Source organism: Hemitrygon akajei, chromosome 7 (assembly GCF_048418815.1).
Source record: "Hemitrygon akajei chromosome 7, sHemAka1.3, whole genome shotgun sequence".
NCBI lineage: Eukaryota > Metazoa > Chordata > Chondrichthyes > Myliobatiformes > Dasyatidae > Hemitrygon > Hemitrygon akajei.
The window spans coordinates 177,374,026-177,392,311 of record NC_133130.1 but is presented as its reverse complement, the minus strand read 5'-3'; the positions used below and the strand labels follow the sequence as shown (position 1 = coordinate 177,392,311).

Sequence of the window (18,286 nt, the reverse complement as noted above, 5' to 3'; positions counted from 1 at the left end):
CCCCCCCCCCCCTTCCACTATTCCACTCAGACCTTTTACCTCCTCCCCCGGGTCACCTCCTTCCCTTTCTGCTATGGTTCACTCTCCTTTCCCTATCAGATCCCTTCTCCAGCCACCCGGCTTCACCTATCACCATCCAGTTAGCCTCCTTCCCCTCCCCTCCCCCACCTTTTTATTCTGGCATCTTCCCCCTTTCTTCTCAGTCCTGAAACGTCGACTATCTATTTATGTCCATAGATGCTGCCTGACCTGCTAAGTTCCTCTGTGTGTGTGTGTGTGGCTATCATCTTTTCCTGAGCAATGTCTTTATAAGATGGCTGATCCCAGCCATTATTCACCAGCAGCTCACCTGACCATCCATCACCAGCTCACATGGAGTCATGTGATCTGAACACGGGTGGGGAGGCTGAGCAGGTGCTACACCTTTCGCAAGGGTGACCTGCAGGCTAGCCAAGGGAAGGAACCCCTTACACCTCCTTTGGTAAAGACACATCTCCACCCCTCAAATACCTTTAAAATTTAAGGTGGGAGAGAAAAGTTTTAAGTCCTCTTGTTTTAGACTCTCCTGCGTTGGGAAAAAGACAGTGGATTGGAAAAAAGACAGTGACCATCCACTTTACTCTGTCCTTCATGATTTTATAAACAGACTGGCATTTGAATTATTTTATAAAAAGAGTATTGCACGATGACTATTTAAAAATTACTTATAAATGTAAACATGTCAATACAAGGGCAGAAGATGATCAACTTCTATTGATTTCTCCTAATGGCATAAACTCACTCAAAATATAAAGGATCTGAAATATGAAAGTATTAAACAGAACCATTTCAGAATGTACAAACATATAACATATCAGAGTATACACATTCAGATTTAGTTTTTTTAAACCACTCTGTATCACAGAAATTGTCATTTTACAAAAGCAGATATTCAGGTTTAGATTTGAGTAAGGTGAACACCAGCTCCGCCATAGATGGTCTGAAGCCCAGCTGTTACAGCATTGTTAGTAACCCCATCCCATTAGAAAAAAGACAATGCTATAGAAACACCAATAGAAGCTCCAAAGACCTCATCCCTGGGAGAGGAAAGATCTTTAAAAGTGGGCTACACCTGGGGACAACTTGAAAGACTGTCCTAGGACAAGGGACTCTGACAAGCTGCTGTCAGCGGCCCACGCCCCTGTAGGGGAGATAGGCTTAATAAAAAAGTGAGCTCTGATTATGAATAATCACTTTGAGAGTATTATACACTTGGCACCAAGTATTTCATAACTGTTTAAAAGGAAGATTAACCTGACTGGTTTAAGTTGGTCTGATGTGCCACGTGTAGCAAGAGAAAACACATCCAGCTCATGAAGAAGCCACAGAAGAAGTGGAAAGAGAATCCTCCTCAGCCAGAATACAGAGGTGTGCACTATCATATGCCAACGCCCAAGGTAAGCACGTACACACAAATACACTGAAGATCATTATTTCAGCAAAACTGCAACCTTAAAGTACCTTGAAGTGCCACTGTTGGTGTGCCAATTCTGGGTGGCAAATATTTTTGCTACATTTTATAATATAAAGTACACCTGATTGAAAACGGATAGCTAGGAATGTGTGTGTTATGATCGACTGCTGTCAAAGCATCACAATTTGTTACAGAGCGGGCAGGGACAAACGTGTAACTGGAGCTTCTCATCTTCACAAGGTTAGTGGACAAAAAAGCAACTCGTGGCAAATGGTTACACGATCTCTTGGAAAGGCAGCAGCTCTTGTGGGATTTGCTCACGTAAGGCTGCTCGATTTTCAAAGAAGCCTCCCAAAACCACACCCTTCAATCGTCTCCTCATTCAGTCTCCACCTCTCCCCCCTCCCGTTATTCCTGTCCAGCTTTCAATCCCCTTCTGTGAAGCCCTGACCAGTCTCTCCATTGTATCCCACTCCCCAAAATAAGGAATTCTGACTGTCCTCTTCACTCGCCATGCGAAAAATATAACCTCAGTGATACCAGTGGTTAGAAGCTATTGGAGCAATTAAATATCTGACACCCATTAGCCGACATAGAAATCCTTCATATTCAATGCCCACAGATGACTGATTATTAAATATACCACACAAAAATAATAACACTTGCCCAAAATTATTTCAATACTTGGATATTAAATAGTCTCCATGCAGGCTGTGGGTTTATCTACACTCGATAATCTGGCTGCTAGGTTCCCAATTAGTAGCAATGTCAAATCAAGGCACATACCTCTCAATCTTCCTATCTGCCCTCCAGGAAAAAATACTTATGGGGACTTGAGAAATGGAGACTCAGGCCAATGCTCCAGGAACCGAAGTAAGTGGGTCTGTTCCTACCCTAAGATGTCCATAATCTTGTGGCAATGGTCAGAGATCAAAGCCTCTGTCCTCGAGATTTGGGCAGGACAAGTGATGGATAGTGACTCTGTGTCTAACGTCTGCCAACACGCCGATATACACCCACGATTTTCCATGCCTTCTTACTGACCCCCATACAGTCTCACTGTTAACATCCCTCCACTTTCTCTGAGGGAACGGTAACCTGGGCAGGATTAGATGTAAAACTAGCCTGCTGCTTGTACAGATGTTGTTTGGCCTGATGTTTGTTTCCACCTTCACTAGTTACCTCCTGGAGCAATAAGAGGTGTCTCTGAAACAGGACTTAAAGCCAAGAGTAAATCAAGTTACTTATACCAGATACAGTGAATACATTCTCCCATATACAATCTCACAGGGAAGACTCTTATGCAAATATTTAAACTAATTTCCTTTGGAAGCCCAGTTTGTTTCAGATTTATAGCAATTGTTCATTTGTATGCCTGCTCAGGATCTCTTCCTAAAGAGCAGTGCTACTTTATGTTATGCAGGCCATTATGAATCTACACAAGCTGGCAGTCATGTCTACCTGCCTTATTGGACTAACCACTTCCAACTGAAGCAAGACTGATCATTAAGGAATTCAGAAATAGCTACACTGTTCAAGGGAATCTTGCCTGTATGTATCTGACCAGCCCCTATGAGGACCACAGTGTGTGCGCTGGGGTCTGTATACATTCTGAGTTCAACATCTGCAGAATCATGTGTTTTTGAAATGCACCTCACTGGCTGGCACCCCGTCAGAACATCCTGGAGACAGAGGTGGATCCACCATTCATCATCCCATTCCTGAAAATCTGATTCAGGGTACAAATCAGGATTCTGATTTTGCATACAGATTCTTAATGAACACAGGATATTCCATTTCTTTTTCCTGAATCGGTTAAACAATTTGATATATCAAATAATTTTAAAAATAAAGTAAACTTTCTTATTTTGAAACTCAGGAATAAAGTCCTTAAAACAGGACATTAATTTAAAAGTTAAATATAAATCACCAAATTACTTAGACTGACAAACGACACAGTCTTCTCTTTCTATCGGCCAGGAAACAAAGGGTTCTCTGAAATATTCCCATGAATGTTTTGACAACATTCCTTATAAGCTGAAGTCCAGCTTGGTAGACACAGTCTTGCAGCCAGTTTGAGAAAACAGTTTCTCATCCTCTGGGAAGAAGTTCATGGAGTTCACCACTTCTGTGATGATATCATTTCTAGGATCGATGCCCCTGGAAAGCATCTCGCTCTTCACGCACTCCTTCACATGTTTCTGCTTCAGGGGTAGAAATGGCACAAAATAATCGACCAGCTCTTCGTTTATGATGTCGGAATTCCAGAACCCACCTGGAAACAAACGCAGATACACATTAAGTCAACAACTCAAGACCAAAAACCCATTACACCACTTGCAATGTCCAGGAGTAAATCAGCCATGTTTTAAGTGTAAAATAGTAGAAAAGGCTGCAGGTTAAATATCAAAACCAAAAGCTTTTTAGCTGAATTCACATGGCATTTGAAGCATAACCATTGATCTGACAGTGCAACTGTCCATTAGGCAAAGAAGGTCCTCTATTACCGTCTGTATAGAAAGATTCTTCATTGCTGTAACAATTGATTTTTGACCAGTTAAGAGTGTTACCTCTGAGCTCAACACCACCCCCCTCCCGAACCTGGAGGACCAGTAGACCTCTGAGTGTGGCCTCTCCCCTTTGACCTGTTTGACATGGGTGACCTGACCAAAAGCCAAAGCGCAAGGCCCTGACTCCAGCCAACACAGCTCCTCAGCTCTTTGAGGCATGCAAGCCTCCAAACCCAGCAACAAGGTCGTGGTCCTCTTGGAGGATCAGACAATGCAATTTTCAGTAAATATGATCCAAGAACTTATGGCAATAAATAAAAATCAGAGAATTTATGAAGGGCTATAAATTGGGATGTGAATACTGAAGGTTTCATGATATTTAGAGTGGAGGAATAATGGTCTTTGTGAATGATTAGATCTAGGCCCATTGCCCTCTCCTATCAGATTCCTTCTTCTTCAGCCCTTTATCCCATTCACCTATGACCTCCCAGCTTCTGACTTCATCTCCCCTCCCCCACACCCCCTCACATGCTCTCTCCCATCATCTACCAGCTTGTGCTCCCTTCCTATTTTGGTTTTTTCCCAGTAATAAAGAAGGGTGCCAGCTGGGAATGTCGACTGTTTATTCTAGTCCATAGATGCTGCCTGACCTGCTGAGCTCCTCCAGCAGGCTGAGCGTGTGTGGGATTCAATTTTGAATTCTCAAACTTTAGGTAACCCGTTCTCTTTTTCTGTCAGTAACCAGATCTGGCCACTTCATCTTACTGTCATTTTAATCAGCTGTTTCCGTCCTATGGGTTTGGTCTGGCTGGATGGGCATATTCCACAGCTTTGCAACACACAACACAGATTAAAGAAACATGCTCTGATTCTAATTGTTGCATCAACGCATTTGGTCTCACTTACTTTATTCCTACCTGACTTTCTATCCCATGGACAACCTGCCTACTCCAGGCGGCAGTCGTTCTGATATAAATTGGGCAGGCTAAGCTTAAATCTGCTGGAATTTAGAAGAGGGATCAGATGGGGAGTGAGAGGTTGCTGCCGATTCTCAAAATAAAGCAGCACTATGGACAAAATGTAACATTGAAACGTCGGCTGCTCGTCTCCGCTCTCTGTGGAGGGAGTAAGGGATGTCGAACTGCTGGGATGAACAGTAGTGTTTGATGGACTGTTTGAATGAAATGTTTTCTCTTGTGGGAGAAGAAATGGTCACTGTTTGACAATATAGTATCACCCATTTAAGACAGAGATGAGGCCACATTTCTCTCCTCAATGTATCACTATTCTTTGGAACTATCTTCCTCAAAAGAAGTTCATGGGAAATAGGGGAGAACAAGAATGATTTGTGTAAATAGGTGTTATATAGTCAGCACAGACAGTGGACTGAATGCCTGTGTCTCTCTTTCTCAGGGTTAATACTGGTGCCTGAGGAGGTCAAATGCCCTTTCACATAAAGACTTACTGTTTTTGTTTCTGAAAACAGCACTGGAGATGTGGGACTCTAGATCTTCCAACTGAATGTCTTCCCGGTCCTTGCCATTCTTCCAAAACTCCAGCGCCATCTGATTGATCTGCTCGCCTCCTGCATTGCTGATTACAAAACACAATCACACACAGTGAGCTGAGTGCACACTCTCGTCAGCTGTTTATGGCAGAGGCCACAAACACCAAGTCATATACATAAACCAGGCTGTTAAGAGATAGGGGGCAAAGACCAAATATGTGGACCAAGGTCATATTGAAAGATTTAAAAAGAGTTACAGGGAGAGTTTGACCAGACTAGTCTTATTCCTTGGAACAAAGGAGAATGAGAGATGATGTTGTTGTGTATTTAATATTTCAGTTAAATAGAAGTAATTGTGCATAGATATTGTTTAAGTTTTCTTGTTCATTTAAATAATTAAGGATATGTAAAAATATGTTAATTGCATACATCACACTACGACATGATACGTGTGCACCTCGCTTAAACTCGAAGATAGACTCACATTATTGGACTTCCTCATCTTCCTTTGAATTAATTTTAATGTTTTGAAGTTACAATACATAACAATCTTATGTATTGAGATACAGCATGAAACAGGCCCTTGCAGCTTTTCGAGCCACACCACCCAGCAAACCCTGATTTAATCTTGCCTAATCACACGACAATTCACAATGACCAATTAACCGATCAATCAGTTTGTCTTTGGACTGTGGGAAGAAACTGCAGCACCTGCATATAAGCTTATAGAAGTGTTTAAAATTTATGAGAAACATAGGTAAAGTCGATGGTAACAGTGTTTTCCCCAGCGTAAAGGATTCCAGAACTAGTAGCCATAGATTTAAGGTGAGGGGGGAAGATTTAAAAGGGACATTAAGTTCAAAGTTCAAAATAAATTTATTATCTAAGTACATGTATGTCGCCAAATATTTCATGAAATTCATTTTAGAACAGAGAAGTACAATGGAAATGAAGAACTACAACTGACAAACTGTGAAAATACAAAATGAAACAAAGATAGATAGATAATACAGAGAACATGAGTTGTAGAGCCCTTGAAACTGAATCCACAGGTTGCGATCAGTGATCAGTTCAGTGTTGTGGTGAGTGAAGATGAAGAACAGCATTTTCATGCAGAGGATAGTAATCAAGATCTTATTGAACTGGTTCTGAGATATTTCATTAGTGAAACGTTAATGAGCCCAAAGACACAGAATCTGTTACTGAGCTCAGGAGTGATCCTGAGCAATCTCTAATCCTCTGCAACCAGGTTCGTGTTTCTAGTTGTTGGATTAGGGTGCAGAATTGTTATTTTTCTAGTAATTTTCCCTGTAGTTTAGCTTTCCTCTGCTTGTATTTTTACATTTAATCCCCTATGTCATTGTTCAGTAAGTATAGCTGATTCTGTATTTTTTTTAGAAGCTTCTCAGTTTTTCTGGAGCAGGTATGATGCCACTTGATTCTGGTATTTTATAGGTTAATTGTTATCATTGAAATGTTGTTTATGTCTAGACTGAGTATCAAACAGCACGACTTTGTGTTAGTCTTTTAATTGTTTGCTATTGTAACACTTAATGTAACAACTGTAACCACCAAGTTTTATACCTCTTTGTTGTCTTCCAAAGAACCTCTGATCAACATCACCAGATCCAAGTAGTGTAACATTTAAAACACATTTTGTATGTGATCTGGCCATTTCCAAATGCAGCTTTCCAAGTTTGTGAAGACTACATTTTGAATCCACTCAGGAACAAGTCAACAATCAGTAGCTTTTAATATTTACTGTGGTAAAACTGAAAAGATTGTTGAGAATGTTGCCAGGACTGCAGGGCCTGCGTTATAAAGAAAGGTTCACCATGCTGGTCTTGTTCAATGGGACATAGGAGGATGAGGGGTGATCTTAAAGGAATCTTTAAAATTATGAGGGCATAGGTAAGGTAGATAGTAACAGTCTTTTCTCCAGGGGTCCCAGAGTTCAAAATTAGGGGACATATTTTTAGGATGAAAGAAGATTTAAAAGGGACGTGAAGGGCAACTTTTTTCACACAGAGGGTAGTGATGATATGGAATCAGCTGCAAGTAGTGGTTGAGCATAGTATAATAATTTAAGAAGCTCCTGGAGAAGTAGATGTAGGGGTGAACTTAGAGAGAAATGGGCCAAATGCAGGAAACTGGGACTATGGGGTGGGTACCATGGTCGGCCACACACCCATTGGGGTAAGGGGGCTCTATCTGTGCTGATCTGCTCTCTGAAAATAGAACACCTCAGTACAGGCCTTTCGGCCCACAATACTGTGCCAACCTTTAAACCTGCTCCAAGATCAATTTAACCCTTCCCTCTTATATCGCCCTCCATTTTCTTCAATGCCCCTAATGCATCTGCCTCTACCACCAGCAGCGCGTTCCACACAGCCAGTACCCTCTGCGTAAAGAACTTACCTCCCTACACATCCCCACACACATACTTTCCTCCAATCACCATGAAATTACACCCCTTTGTATTGCCTATTTCCACCCTGGGGAAAATAAATCTTTGGCTATCCATGCAATCTATGCCTTTTATCACCTTGTACACCTCTAATAAGTGACCGCTCATCATCCTTCGCTCCAAAGAGAAAAGCCCTAGCTTGCTCAACCTGTCTCCATAAGGCATGTCTCTGGTCCAGGCTGCATCCTGGTAAAATCCATTAGCAGGATTAACATACAACGCAGCATCAGTGGTTATAAAATGAAATCCCAGGGCTGTATATGGTGACACACATGTACTTTGATAATAAATATACTTTGACCTAATGGAAACTCTGCAGAGAACTGCTAGATACCATTAAAAAAGTAACACTGGTGAAGGTGTATAAATCACACCAGAGGGCACAGCCTCACAATAGAGGGACGTCCCTTTAGAACAGAGATGAGAGGAAATTTCTTTAGCCACGGGGTAATGAATTTGTGGAATTCATTGCCACCGACGGCTGTAAAGGCCAAGTCATTGGTACATTTAAAACAAAGGGTTGATAGGTTCTTGATTACTAAAGGCATCAAAGGTTACGGGGAGAAGGCAGGAGAATGGGGTTGAGAGGGATAATAAATCAGCCATGATGGAATGGCAGGGTTAACTGTGCTCCTACGTCTTATGGTCTTAAAAAATATTTACCGTAATTATCCTGGGAAAAGCAAACTCTAGGAAAGGCTGGTGCTCTTTCCTTAGGATTGAGGTAGTTAGAGACTGACTGGATTAATCACTTGAAGGTTAAATGTTTTCCTCTGTGCTTTAGAATATTGTTAATATTAGGTTATGGTAAGCTCACAGCACTTAAGAGACGTGGAAGAGTCATAGAATACAACAGCTCAGAAACAGGCCCTTTGGTCCATCTAGTCTGTGCTGAATTATTAATCTGACTAGTCCATCAACATGCACCAGGACCATTACCCTCCCATCCACGTACATTCCAAATTTCTCTTAAATATTTAAATCAAACCCGCATCAACAACTTACCTTATAAAAATAAATATTGCCTTCCGATAATTTGTTCCATACATAACATGTGAGTTTCCCAAGAAGGGTTTGATCGCATCGATTAGACCAGGATGCATCTTATCCATTTCGTCAAAAATGAACACCGATCTACTGCAGTCGCTCAGGTTACTGGCGATCCACGTTTTCAGCTGCTCCTGAGAGTGTGAAATGAAGCAAACGTTTTACAATGCTGCATCAACCAGTGAGCTGTAACTAGGGCAAGGAAACATGACCCACTGTAAGCAGATGAATATACAGGAAACCAGGTCAATTCCCTCACAACATCAAGCCAGTCTAACAGACAGAAACTACACTAAATTCTCCCAAACTTCAGAGGAAAAAGCAAGTTAATGTAATAGGTGAAGGATAGGCAGAAATAAAATATGTACATAAAATCCATTAAAAAAAGATTAGCTTTATTTGTCACATGCAGAGTACTGTGCAAAACTGTGCGAGGGTGCCTAAGGCTTTTGCACAATACTGTATTTGTAAACGTGGAGTGGAGAGTGAGTTTGTAAATCTGGCGGGAGGAAAGGATGCTCGGAATGGCGAGGGGGGAGCACCACGGGAGGGGTGTGGGACAGCTGGCAAAGGAGTGGTGGGGCAGAGGTGTCGTGGGTGCAGACACACCCAGCCCTGAGACACCAGGCAAGCTCATTTGATTCCAAGCAACTGGTTTATTGATCGTTACAGAATGTCTCTGGTGCTCCCGCACTTTCCCCTCTCCCTTCCCCTTTTCCCAACCATGATTCCCCTCTCCCTGCCCCTATGCCACCCTCAGTCCACAATAGAGTCCCATATCAGAATCAGGTTTATCATAACGCACATAGGTCATGAAATTTGTTTTTTTCTGTGTATATATACACATACACATATATAAAAATGAAAAAGATTTTTGTACAGTGTAAGACTCCTGTACACTTAAACATTGAAACGTACAGTGAAATACGTTGTCTTTGTGTCAAATTGTGTAGCAAGGATTGTGCTGGCACATGCCTCTGGGGCCAACACAGCATGCCCACTACTTACTAACCCTAACAGGTACGTCTTTGGACTGTGGGAGGAAACTGGAGCACCCAGAGGAAGCCCACGCAGTCACAAGGAGAACGTACAGACTCCTTACACACAGCAGCAGGAATCAAACACACTCTCACAGCCGCTGCTATAAAGGGTTGCGCTAACTGTACACTACCGTGCCACCCTCATTTACTTATTACAGTACGGTGATTGTTCTGGATCATTCGGGAGCTATGGAATTATGTGAATATTGCAGATATTAATTCAAATAAGAACCAATCTTCAATTCTTAATGCAAATTGCAATCCAATAACCAGGCTCAAGTTGAAAGGAGGCTTGCGAACAAATAGCAATATCTACAGTACACGGACTGCCGGCCCACAGCAAGGGTCTGGCTGCTAATAGGGTTTGCAAAGTGAAGTGACCATAGCAAAACATAAGACAATGGTTTTAGCTTAATTGGCCTGCATCAAATCTGGCAACTATGGGCTAAGTTACTTTGCACCCTTCTTCCAGGGATCCAGACCAGACAAAATTTTGTCACCTAACTTATCAAGGATGGCCATAAGGGCATTTACTCCAGCAATAACTGGGATATTTGTGAACTCAGACAAGCCTTCACAACACTCATCTTGGACATTTGATTCTCTGTCCTCAGAAGCTTTCTGACAATCTGTGTGAATTATTTTGTCCCAACTATAGTGTATTAATATTCCTGAAATATTTGACTAAAATGTACTCTACTAGGAAGGAACTATTGGTCAGACATAAAATACTGAAGTAAACAATGTCATTGTCACTAAGGAAATTCTATTGAATCACTGACTTATCTTTGATGTTAAGGGTATAAGAATATGATGTACTGAGAGTTTGGGAGGGTCTCCAGGAGAGTGTCTGTTTGTCGTGATGAATAAAAACTTTTATATCCCACCAGCTTCTCCAGTGACTTGGTCACAGTCACAATAGCGACCCTAGCAGTCACCTATTCACCAGACTGCCATCAGGGAGACGCTACAGGTCCATCACCACTAGGATTACACAAGGTTCTTTCCTGCAGCTATCCAGCTTCTCAACAAAACTCACTGAGAAGGTACCTAATAACGTGGCCACCGAATGTACTTCAGGAGTGCTTGTGACGGTGTTGGTCTTTGTGAAAAGCCTGTTTAGAAACACTTCAGGGGAGGCTAGATCGTGTTGTCCTGAGCCTCCGAGGCAACAGGGCAGTACAGGACTGGGTAGCCAGCCAGGCAAATGTATTATTTTAACTAGTACAACATTACTTTCACTTCTGATGGCACAGAGTCCACTGCAGTATGAGAGCAGGGAATACAAAGGAATACTGCTGAAATAACATCAAAGATTACCAACCCAACAACCTAACTACTTTGGCCATAATGACCAGCTGTAAGTGTATAATCAGCCCTCAGCAAGAACTGCCTCACCTTGTACAAATGGAGCTGGCCGGCATGGGGAAAGTGTAAGGTGGGCACAAACTGGTGCACGTAGATACTTTTCATTCCTTTCCGGTACAAATTCCTCATCAACAACGAGGTGACGTAGCTTTTCCCAGTCCCTGACCAGCCATGGAATGACAACACAAGCGGCTTCAATGGTGCCTGGTTTTCTGCAAACTTCCTAATGGCGCCAATGATCACCTCTCGTGCTATATGCTGCCCGTACACGTGACGGCACAGATCAAGTTCCAGACCTGGAGGGAAGAAAGGTTCACAAAGAACATTAAATTGGGAGACTGTGTTTTATATATGCTCTGTGGCCACCTTATTAGGCAAGCCTCTCACCTACTTGTTAATACAAATATCTAATCAGCCAATCATGTGGCAGCAACTCAATGCACAAAAGCATGGAGACATGGTCAAGAGGTCCAGCTGTTCATACAACACAGAATGGGTAGAAATGTGACCCAAGTGGCTTTGACCATGGAATGATTCTTGGTGCCAGATGGGGTGGTTTGAGTATCTCAAAAACTCCAAATCTCTTGAGATTTTTTTGCACAACAGTCTCTAAAATTCACAGAGAATGGTGCAAAAATACAAAAAAAAAATCCAGTGAGAGGCAGTTCTGTGGGCAAGAGAGGTTAATGTTAATGAGAGAGGTCAGAGGAGAATGGCCAGACTGGTTCAAGCTGATAGGAAGGTGACAGTAACTCAAATAACCACATGTTACAACAGCAGTGCGCAGTGAGCACAACATGTCAAACCTCGAAATGGATGGTCTACAGCAGCAGACTCCACCTGGTTCCATTCCTATACTCAATAAAGCGGTTATTGAGCGTGCATTGTTAATCCATGTCACTATTAACAATTGAAAGATTAGCTTTATACAGTGAAGCATACAGTGAAATGTGTTGTTTGTGTCAACTCAGTACCAGAATGTGCCGGGGGCAGCCCGTAAATATCACCTTGCTTCCGGCACCAACATAGCAAACCCACAACTTACTAACCCTAACCCATAAGCGTTTGGAATATGGAAGGAAACCGGAGCAGCTGGAGGAAACCCACAGGGTCACAGTGGGAACTGAATCTCGCTCGGTGAAGTGTTGGAGAAAATCAGCAGGTCAGGCAGCATCTATGAAAATGAATAAACATTTCGGGCCGAGACCCTTCTTCAGGTTTCGACTCTCGGCCCAAATCATCGACTGTTTATTCATTTCCATGGATGCTACCAGACCTACTGAGTTCCTCCAGCATTTTGTGTGTGCGTGCGCTACTTGGATTTCCAGCATCTGCGGACTTTGTGTCCGTAAAGTGTTTCTATTTTCTCCTCAAGTTCACACAGATATGCTGCAGCATGTTGAAATGAGTGCACTTCACAAGAGTGTATCCCAGTATCCAAATATCAGAGGCTGACGAATTTACATGCACAAAGCCATAAAAGAGATTTTGATCTAGCTTAGGCAGTTCATTTTGTGAGCAACTGCAGACTCTAGGTGTAATTCAGACCTTCGTTATAATCAGCTTCAATGGCCTTGGGATTGGGGACAAGGTTCACTTTCTAATCACTGCGCAGTGAGTTGTGCTGGAACTGTATCGTGTAAAGGTCTGCTGAGAGCAGTCTGCCGAGGGTGGCTGTTAATGTGACACTTCACCATGCCAGCTGTGAGATCAGGGTTCAATTCCTGCCACTGTTTATGAGGAGTTTTTACATTCTTCCCTGGACTGTGTTGATCTAACCCTCCTAGAGCCCACATTTCCTCCCACACTCCAAAGACATACGGCTTAGGGTTAGTAGGTCATGGGCACGCTACGTTGGCACTGGAAGCGTGGCGACACTTGCGGGCTGCCTCCAGCACAATCCTCGTACTGTTGATGTAAATGACACATTTCACTGTGTGTTTCTGTGTACATGTGACGAACAAACTTAAACTTCTTTAAAAACCAACAAAGAAAATGATTTGGCCACTTGTGCACACGTCAAAGAACGCATATTGACTACAATACTTCCTGATTTCCTTTGGTTGAAACCACATCCCATGAACACGTCAGGGGACTTGAAGCATTTTTGACCCCATGTTCAGAAAATGGGGTCAAATGTCCATGGATCTAACCCAGCCTGGACTCTCTCTGAGAGAGAGAACCCATGGATCTAACCCAGCCTGGACTCTCTCTGAGAGAGAGAACCCATGGATCTAACCCAGCCTAGATTCTCTCCGAGAGAGAGAAGTCATGGATCTAAACCGGCCTGGACTCTCCCCGAGGGAGAGATGCCACGGATCCAACGCAGCCTGCACTCTCTCTGAGAGAGAACCCATGGATCTAACCTGGCCTGCACTCCCCCCCCCCCCCCCAAAGGAAGAGAAGTCATGGATCTGACCCAGTCTGGATTATACACGATGCACTCCCACTCCTCATGAGCAGATTTAAAGTGCCACCAAACAGATCTTGCAAATACATCATTCGTAAGCAATTGATCCAGTTGACAAATATGGAGGGCAAACTGGATTTACATCAATGAATCAATGTTCCATCAAGTATCAACAGAGTAAGACTTTGAAATTTCTGTAAATGCACTCAAAATGCTGGAGGAGCTAAGCAGGTCAGGCAGCATCTACAGCGGGGAATTAGCAGTCAGTGTTTCAGACCAAGAGCTTGATGAACAGTTTCAGCCCAAAATGTCAACTGTTTATTCCCCTCCACTGATGCATCCTGACTTGTTGTGTTCCTCCAACATTTTGTGTGCATTGCTCAAGATTTCCAGCATCTGAAGAACCTCCTGTGTGTCTGAAATTTCTGCACAGTTGTTCCCTCTGCACTAACATTTGGACTGGCAAATTCAGCCTGGCAGAGTGGTCGTGCAGCCCGATGTGCAGAACGCTATTCTACAACCAGCACCACACCCTCCATCAGTCTCCCTGGTGTTCCTGTGCCTTGAGAAGCAAGGGTGCATTGAATGCATTGAACATAAAAAATAGGAGCAGGAGTCGGCCATCTGACCTGTTGAGCCTGCTCCGTCATTCAATAAGATCATGGCTGATCTGGCCATGGACTCACCTCCACCTACCTGCCTTTTCCCCATTAACCCCAAATCCCCTACAATGCAAAAATCTATCCGACCTTGTCTTGAATATATTTACTGAGGTAGCCTCCGCTGCTTCATTGGGTCCGAATCAGACTCTGAGTCCAATGGAGGCTAGAGGCCTGAGAAGTCTTGGGGTTTGAAGACGGTGCATGTACAGGAACGGGGCTTGTTTTGCTGCCTGTTGTGTTCTGGTTTGCTTTGGTCCTCTAAGCTGCGTAGGCATGCCATACTGGCACTGGTACGTGTAGTGACACTGAGCTGTCCCAGCACAGCATCAAGCCGTGTTGGCTGTCAACAGAAACGACACATTTCACTGTACATTTCGATGTACACGTGGTAAGTAAATGAATCTTAAAAAGTACTGAAATCTTGAAATGTTTGTCTGAAGAACATGGATTCTTGACCATGATTTCTGAAGAGTTCACAGTTTTTAAACAAATATGCTAATCATCATGACCACAGAGGAGATTTTCCTGGTGCTGCCTCGATTAGAGAGCATAGCCTGAGTGAGCTGGGGCTTTTCTCTGAGTAAAGGAGGGAGGCAATTTGACAGAGGCATACAAAATGATAAGAGGCATGGATCACATAGATAGCCGGACATCTCCTCCCAGGACAGAAATGGCTAATACGATGGGGAATAATTTTAAGGTGATTGGAGGAAAGTATGGATGGGGGGGATGTCAGAGTAAGTTTTATAGACAGAGTTGTGAGTGTGTGGAAGGTGCTGTCAGGGGTGGTGATAGAGGCAGACACATCAGGGGCATTTAAGAGACTATTAGATTGGCACATGGATGATTAAAAAAAAAGGGCTATGCGGTAGAGAAAGGTTAGATTGATCTTAGGTCATGATAATATCATGGGCCAAAAGACCTGTACTGTGCTGTAATATTCTAACTTCACCATTTCCCAGCCACCCACATCACAACGTCTACCCTATTAATTTCACACCCCCAGCATCAAGCAGACACAGTGCAGACTACAGGGCCCCAACAACATCTCGCTGGGGCCCACACACAACAGTTGCCCATTCTCGAGGCTGGCCTGTTCTATGACAAGAGCAACAGAAGGACACTGTGATAAGATGCTTAGGAGAACCTTATGAACAAACAGGTAGTAAATTCAGTGCAGCAAATTACCATCCCATTCGTGTTCCCTCAATCAGTAAAAGTGAGTAACGGCCAGTCATCAAGCTCTCTGACTGTCTCTAAATTTTTTTCTGGCTTTGATTCAGAATTCTGCAACAGTGGAAAATTCCTCTTAAGGATCACTACACCAAGGAGCTGTATCAATACCAAGGTCATTCAGTGACATAGGACAGAGCTCCCAAAATCTAAAGAGAAATGACACATACCAGTCATTGGATCCAATTCATTGCTACAAGATTTCTTCAAGAAAGAGTTCTAAGCCAGTTCATTAATTATTACAAAGTCGTGAAAATTTGTCATACTTAGATTCTGGTTAGTAAACAAACTAAGCAGATCCCGCTAACGATTCCTGACCCTAAACAGCGCCACTGAACTTCTTACTAGTAACATGTAAAGATTTGGATTTATTTATCACTTGTATATTGAAACATACAGTGCAATGTGTCATTTTCGTCAACAACCCACACACACAAGGATGTGCTGGGGGCAGCCGCAATAGTTGCCTCACATTCCAGCATCAAAATAGCATGCCCACATTATTAGTGTTAGGCATTGACCAGCAACTTAAATGGAACCACTGGCCATTAAACCTGGCCCTTTAAAATTAAAATCACTAATGTCGGCACAAACCAGAGATGTGAGGAAATAGCAACAAGGACCCTCAAGGCTCCCAGCAATATTCAGAACCGAACAGTCTGCTGGGCGGGTACCCCTTCCACTACCATTCTACTCCGTGGCTGTACACTATCAACAGAACAGAGGAGATCTGATTCATTTATCTGTCACCTGTGCATCACAGCATACAGTGAAGTGCGTCACTTGCGTTAACAAGGATGAGCTGAGGGAAGCCCGCACACATCACCACACATCCAACATAGCATGTTCCACAAAATAACACAAGCAGCAACAGCAAAACTGAACAAGACAGCAACGGCAAAATAAGCCCCTTCCCCCACCCACCAACCTACCCCTCTCTCACACCAAAACACCTAATTTTTCCCAAAGATAGTGGAAAGCCTTTGGGGAATCCAGAGGCAGGTGATTTACTGATGAACAATCACGCTTCAAACCGTTCTTATGATCATATTATTGATAGAGCAGACCCAACTTTCTACCAAATTAATCCTCCTCCCCAAAAGACGATAGTCGTGAGAGTGGTAGGAGTACTTACCTGCACCAAAGGAAGATTAAACTGCCTCATTATGATTCATTTATAAAACATTCCTAAAATTATTAAATGTTCATATAAATTAAAAGTAACGGCTGAAGAAGCAAAGTGTTTATATTTCACGTTTCCTTCCTACTGTCAGAGGATAACGGTGACCCCAATCCTTTTGACTTTACGATTACTTACTATCCAGCTTAGCCTGGAAGGCGCAAGTGCAGGAGTCCGAGAGCTTACAGTACATCGAGCGGAAAGGAAACGCGACCTCCCAGCACAGAATACCGGGAACAAAGGGGAAACAGAACAACCACAGCCCCAACTTCCATTTCTTCGGCTCCATTGCTGGACTGGTTTGCTCCGCGCCGCCTAATACGCGTGCGCAGTCGCGGGCCTGTCGCTTTCTACGACGTCATAAGCGAAATGACAAACATGCGGAAGTCGGTTTGTTGTTACTGAGGGGCACGTCCGACCCAGGGCGGTGTTCACCCGCAGTCTTTTTTATCTCGCAAAACACCAGAAAGACGAGCAAACACGAGGAAATCTGCAGATGCTGGCAATTCAAGCAACACACACAAAATGCTGGTGGAACACAGCAGGTCAGGCAGCATCTATAGGGAGAAGCACTGTCGACGTTTCAGGCCGAGACCCTGAAAGAAGAGATAGTAAGAGATTTGAAAGTTGGAGGGGGAAATGCGAAATGATAGGAGAGGACAGGAGGGGGTGGGGTGAAGCTAAGAGCTGGCGAGGTGATTGGCAAAAGGGATGCAGAGTTGGAGAAGGGAGAGGATCATGGGACGGGAGGCCTCGGGAGAAAGAAAGCGGAAGGGGATCACCAGAGGGAGATGGAGAACAGGCAAAGAGTGATGGGCAGAAAGAGAAAAAAAGGAGGGGAGAAATAAATAAATCAGGGATGGGGTAAGAAGGGGAGGAGGGGCATTAACAGAAGTTAGAGAAGTCAATGTTCATGCCATCAGGTTGGAGACTACTGTTGGGCTTGAAATTCTGCCCTGTGTTCGTTTAGGAAGAGAGACAACCAACACCGGAATATTACAAAACTTGGCTTTAATGGTGAATCGTAACTGGCACAGCGAATCGACGGAGTCGCTGGAGAAGGCGCGTTCCGACCTCCCCTTACAATCTGCTCTTATTTATATCCCTTTTCCCCCCAGCACAACCCCCCACTATATATTAGGTAATATCGGGCACTTGTGTCCATCTTATTGGCCCGCAGCCATATGCTCACGAGTTACCTGTTTCTTTTGTTTACTGAATCGCGTGACACTTAGTTTCGGTGTAGCGGGGTCCCCAGTTTCGCTCCCCCCTCCCTCTCATTACGTGAGCCACTCCTGACCTGTAATGGCAGTCTCGAATTAACCCTAACATTAACCCTAACACTACCCAGACGGAATATAAGGTGTTGTTCCTACCACTTAAGTGTGCCTTCATCTTGGCAGTAGAGG

At 43.4% G+C, this 18,286-nt stretch overlaps 1 protein-coding gene across 1 annotated transcript; it reads right to left on the bottom strand.

Moving 5' to 3' along the window:
- Nucleotides 1–615: 615 nt before the first annotated feature.
- On the bottom strand, nt 616–17,418 carry LOC140731213 (torsin-1A-like). Its single transcript, XM_073052689.1, has 5 exons — nt 17,016–17,418; nt 11,423–11,688; nt 8,943–9,118; nt 5,429–5,556; nt 616–3,728 (listed from the first exon to the last, which is right to left on the bottom strand). The coding sequence occupies exons 1-5, from the start codon at nt 17,164–17,166 to the stop codon at nt 3,484–3,486; spliced, it is 966 nt and encodes a 321-aa protein (XP_072908790.1). The 5' UTR covers nt 17,167–17,418; the 3' UTR covers nt 616–3,483.
- Nucleotides 17,419–18,286: the final 868 nt, after the last annotated feature.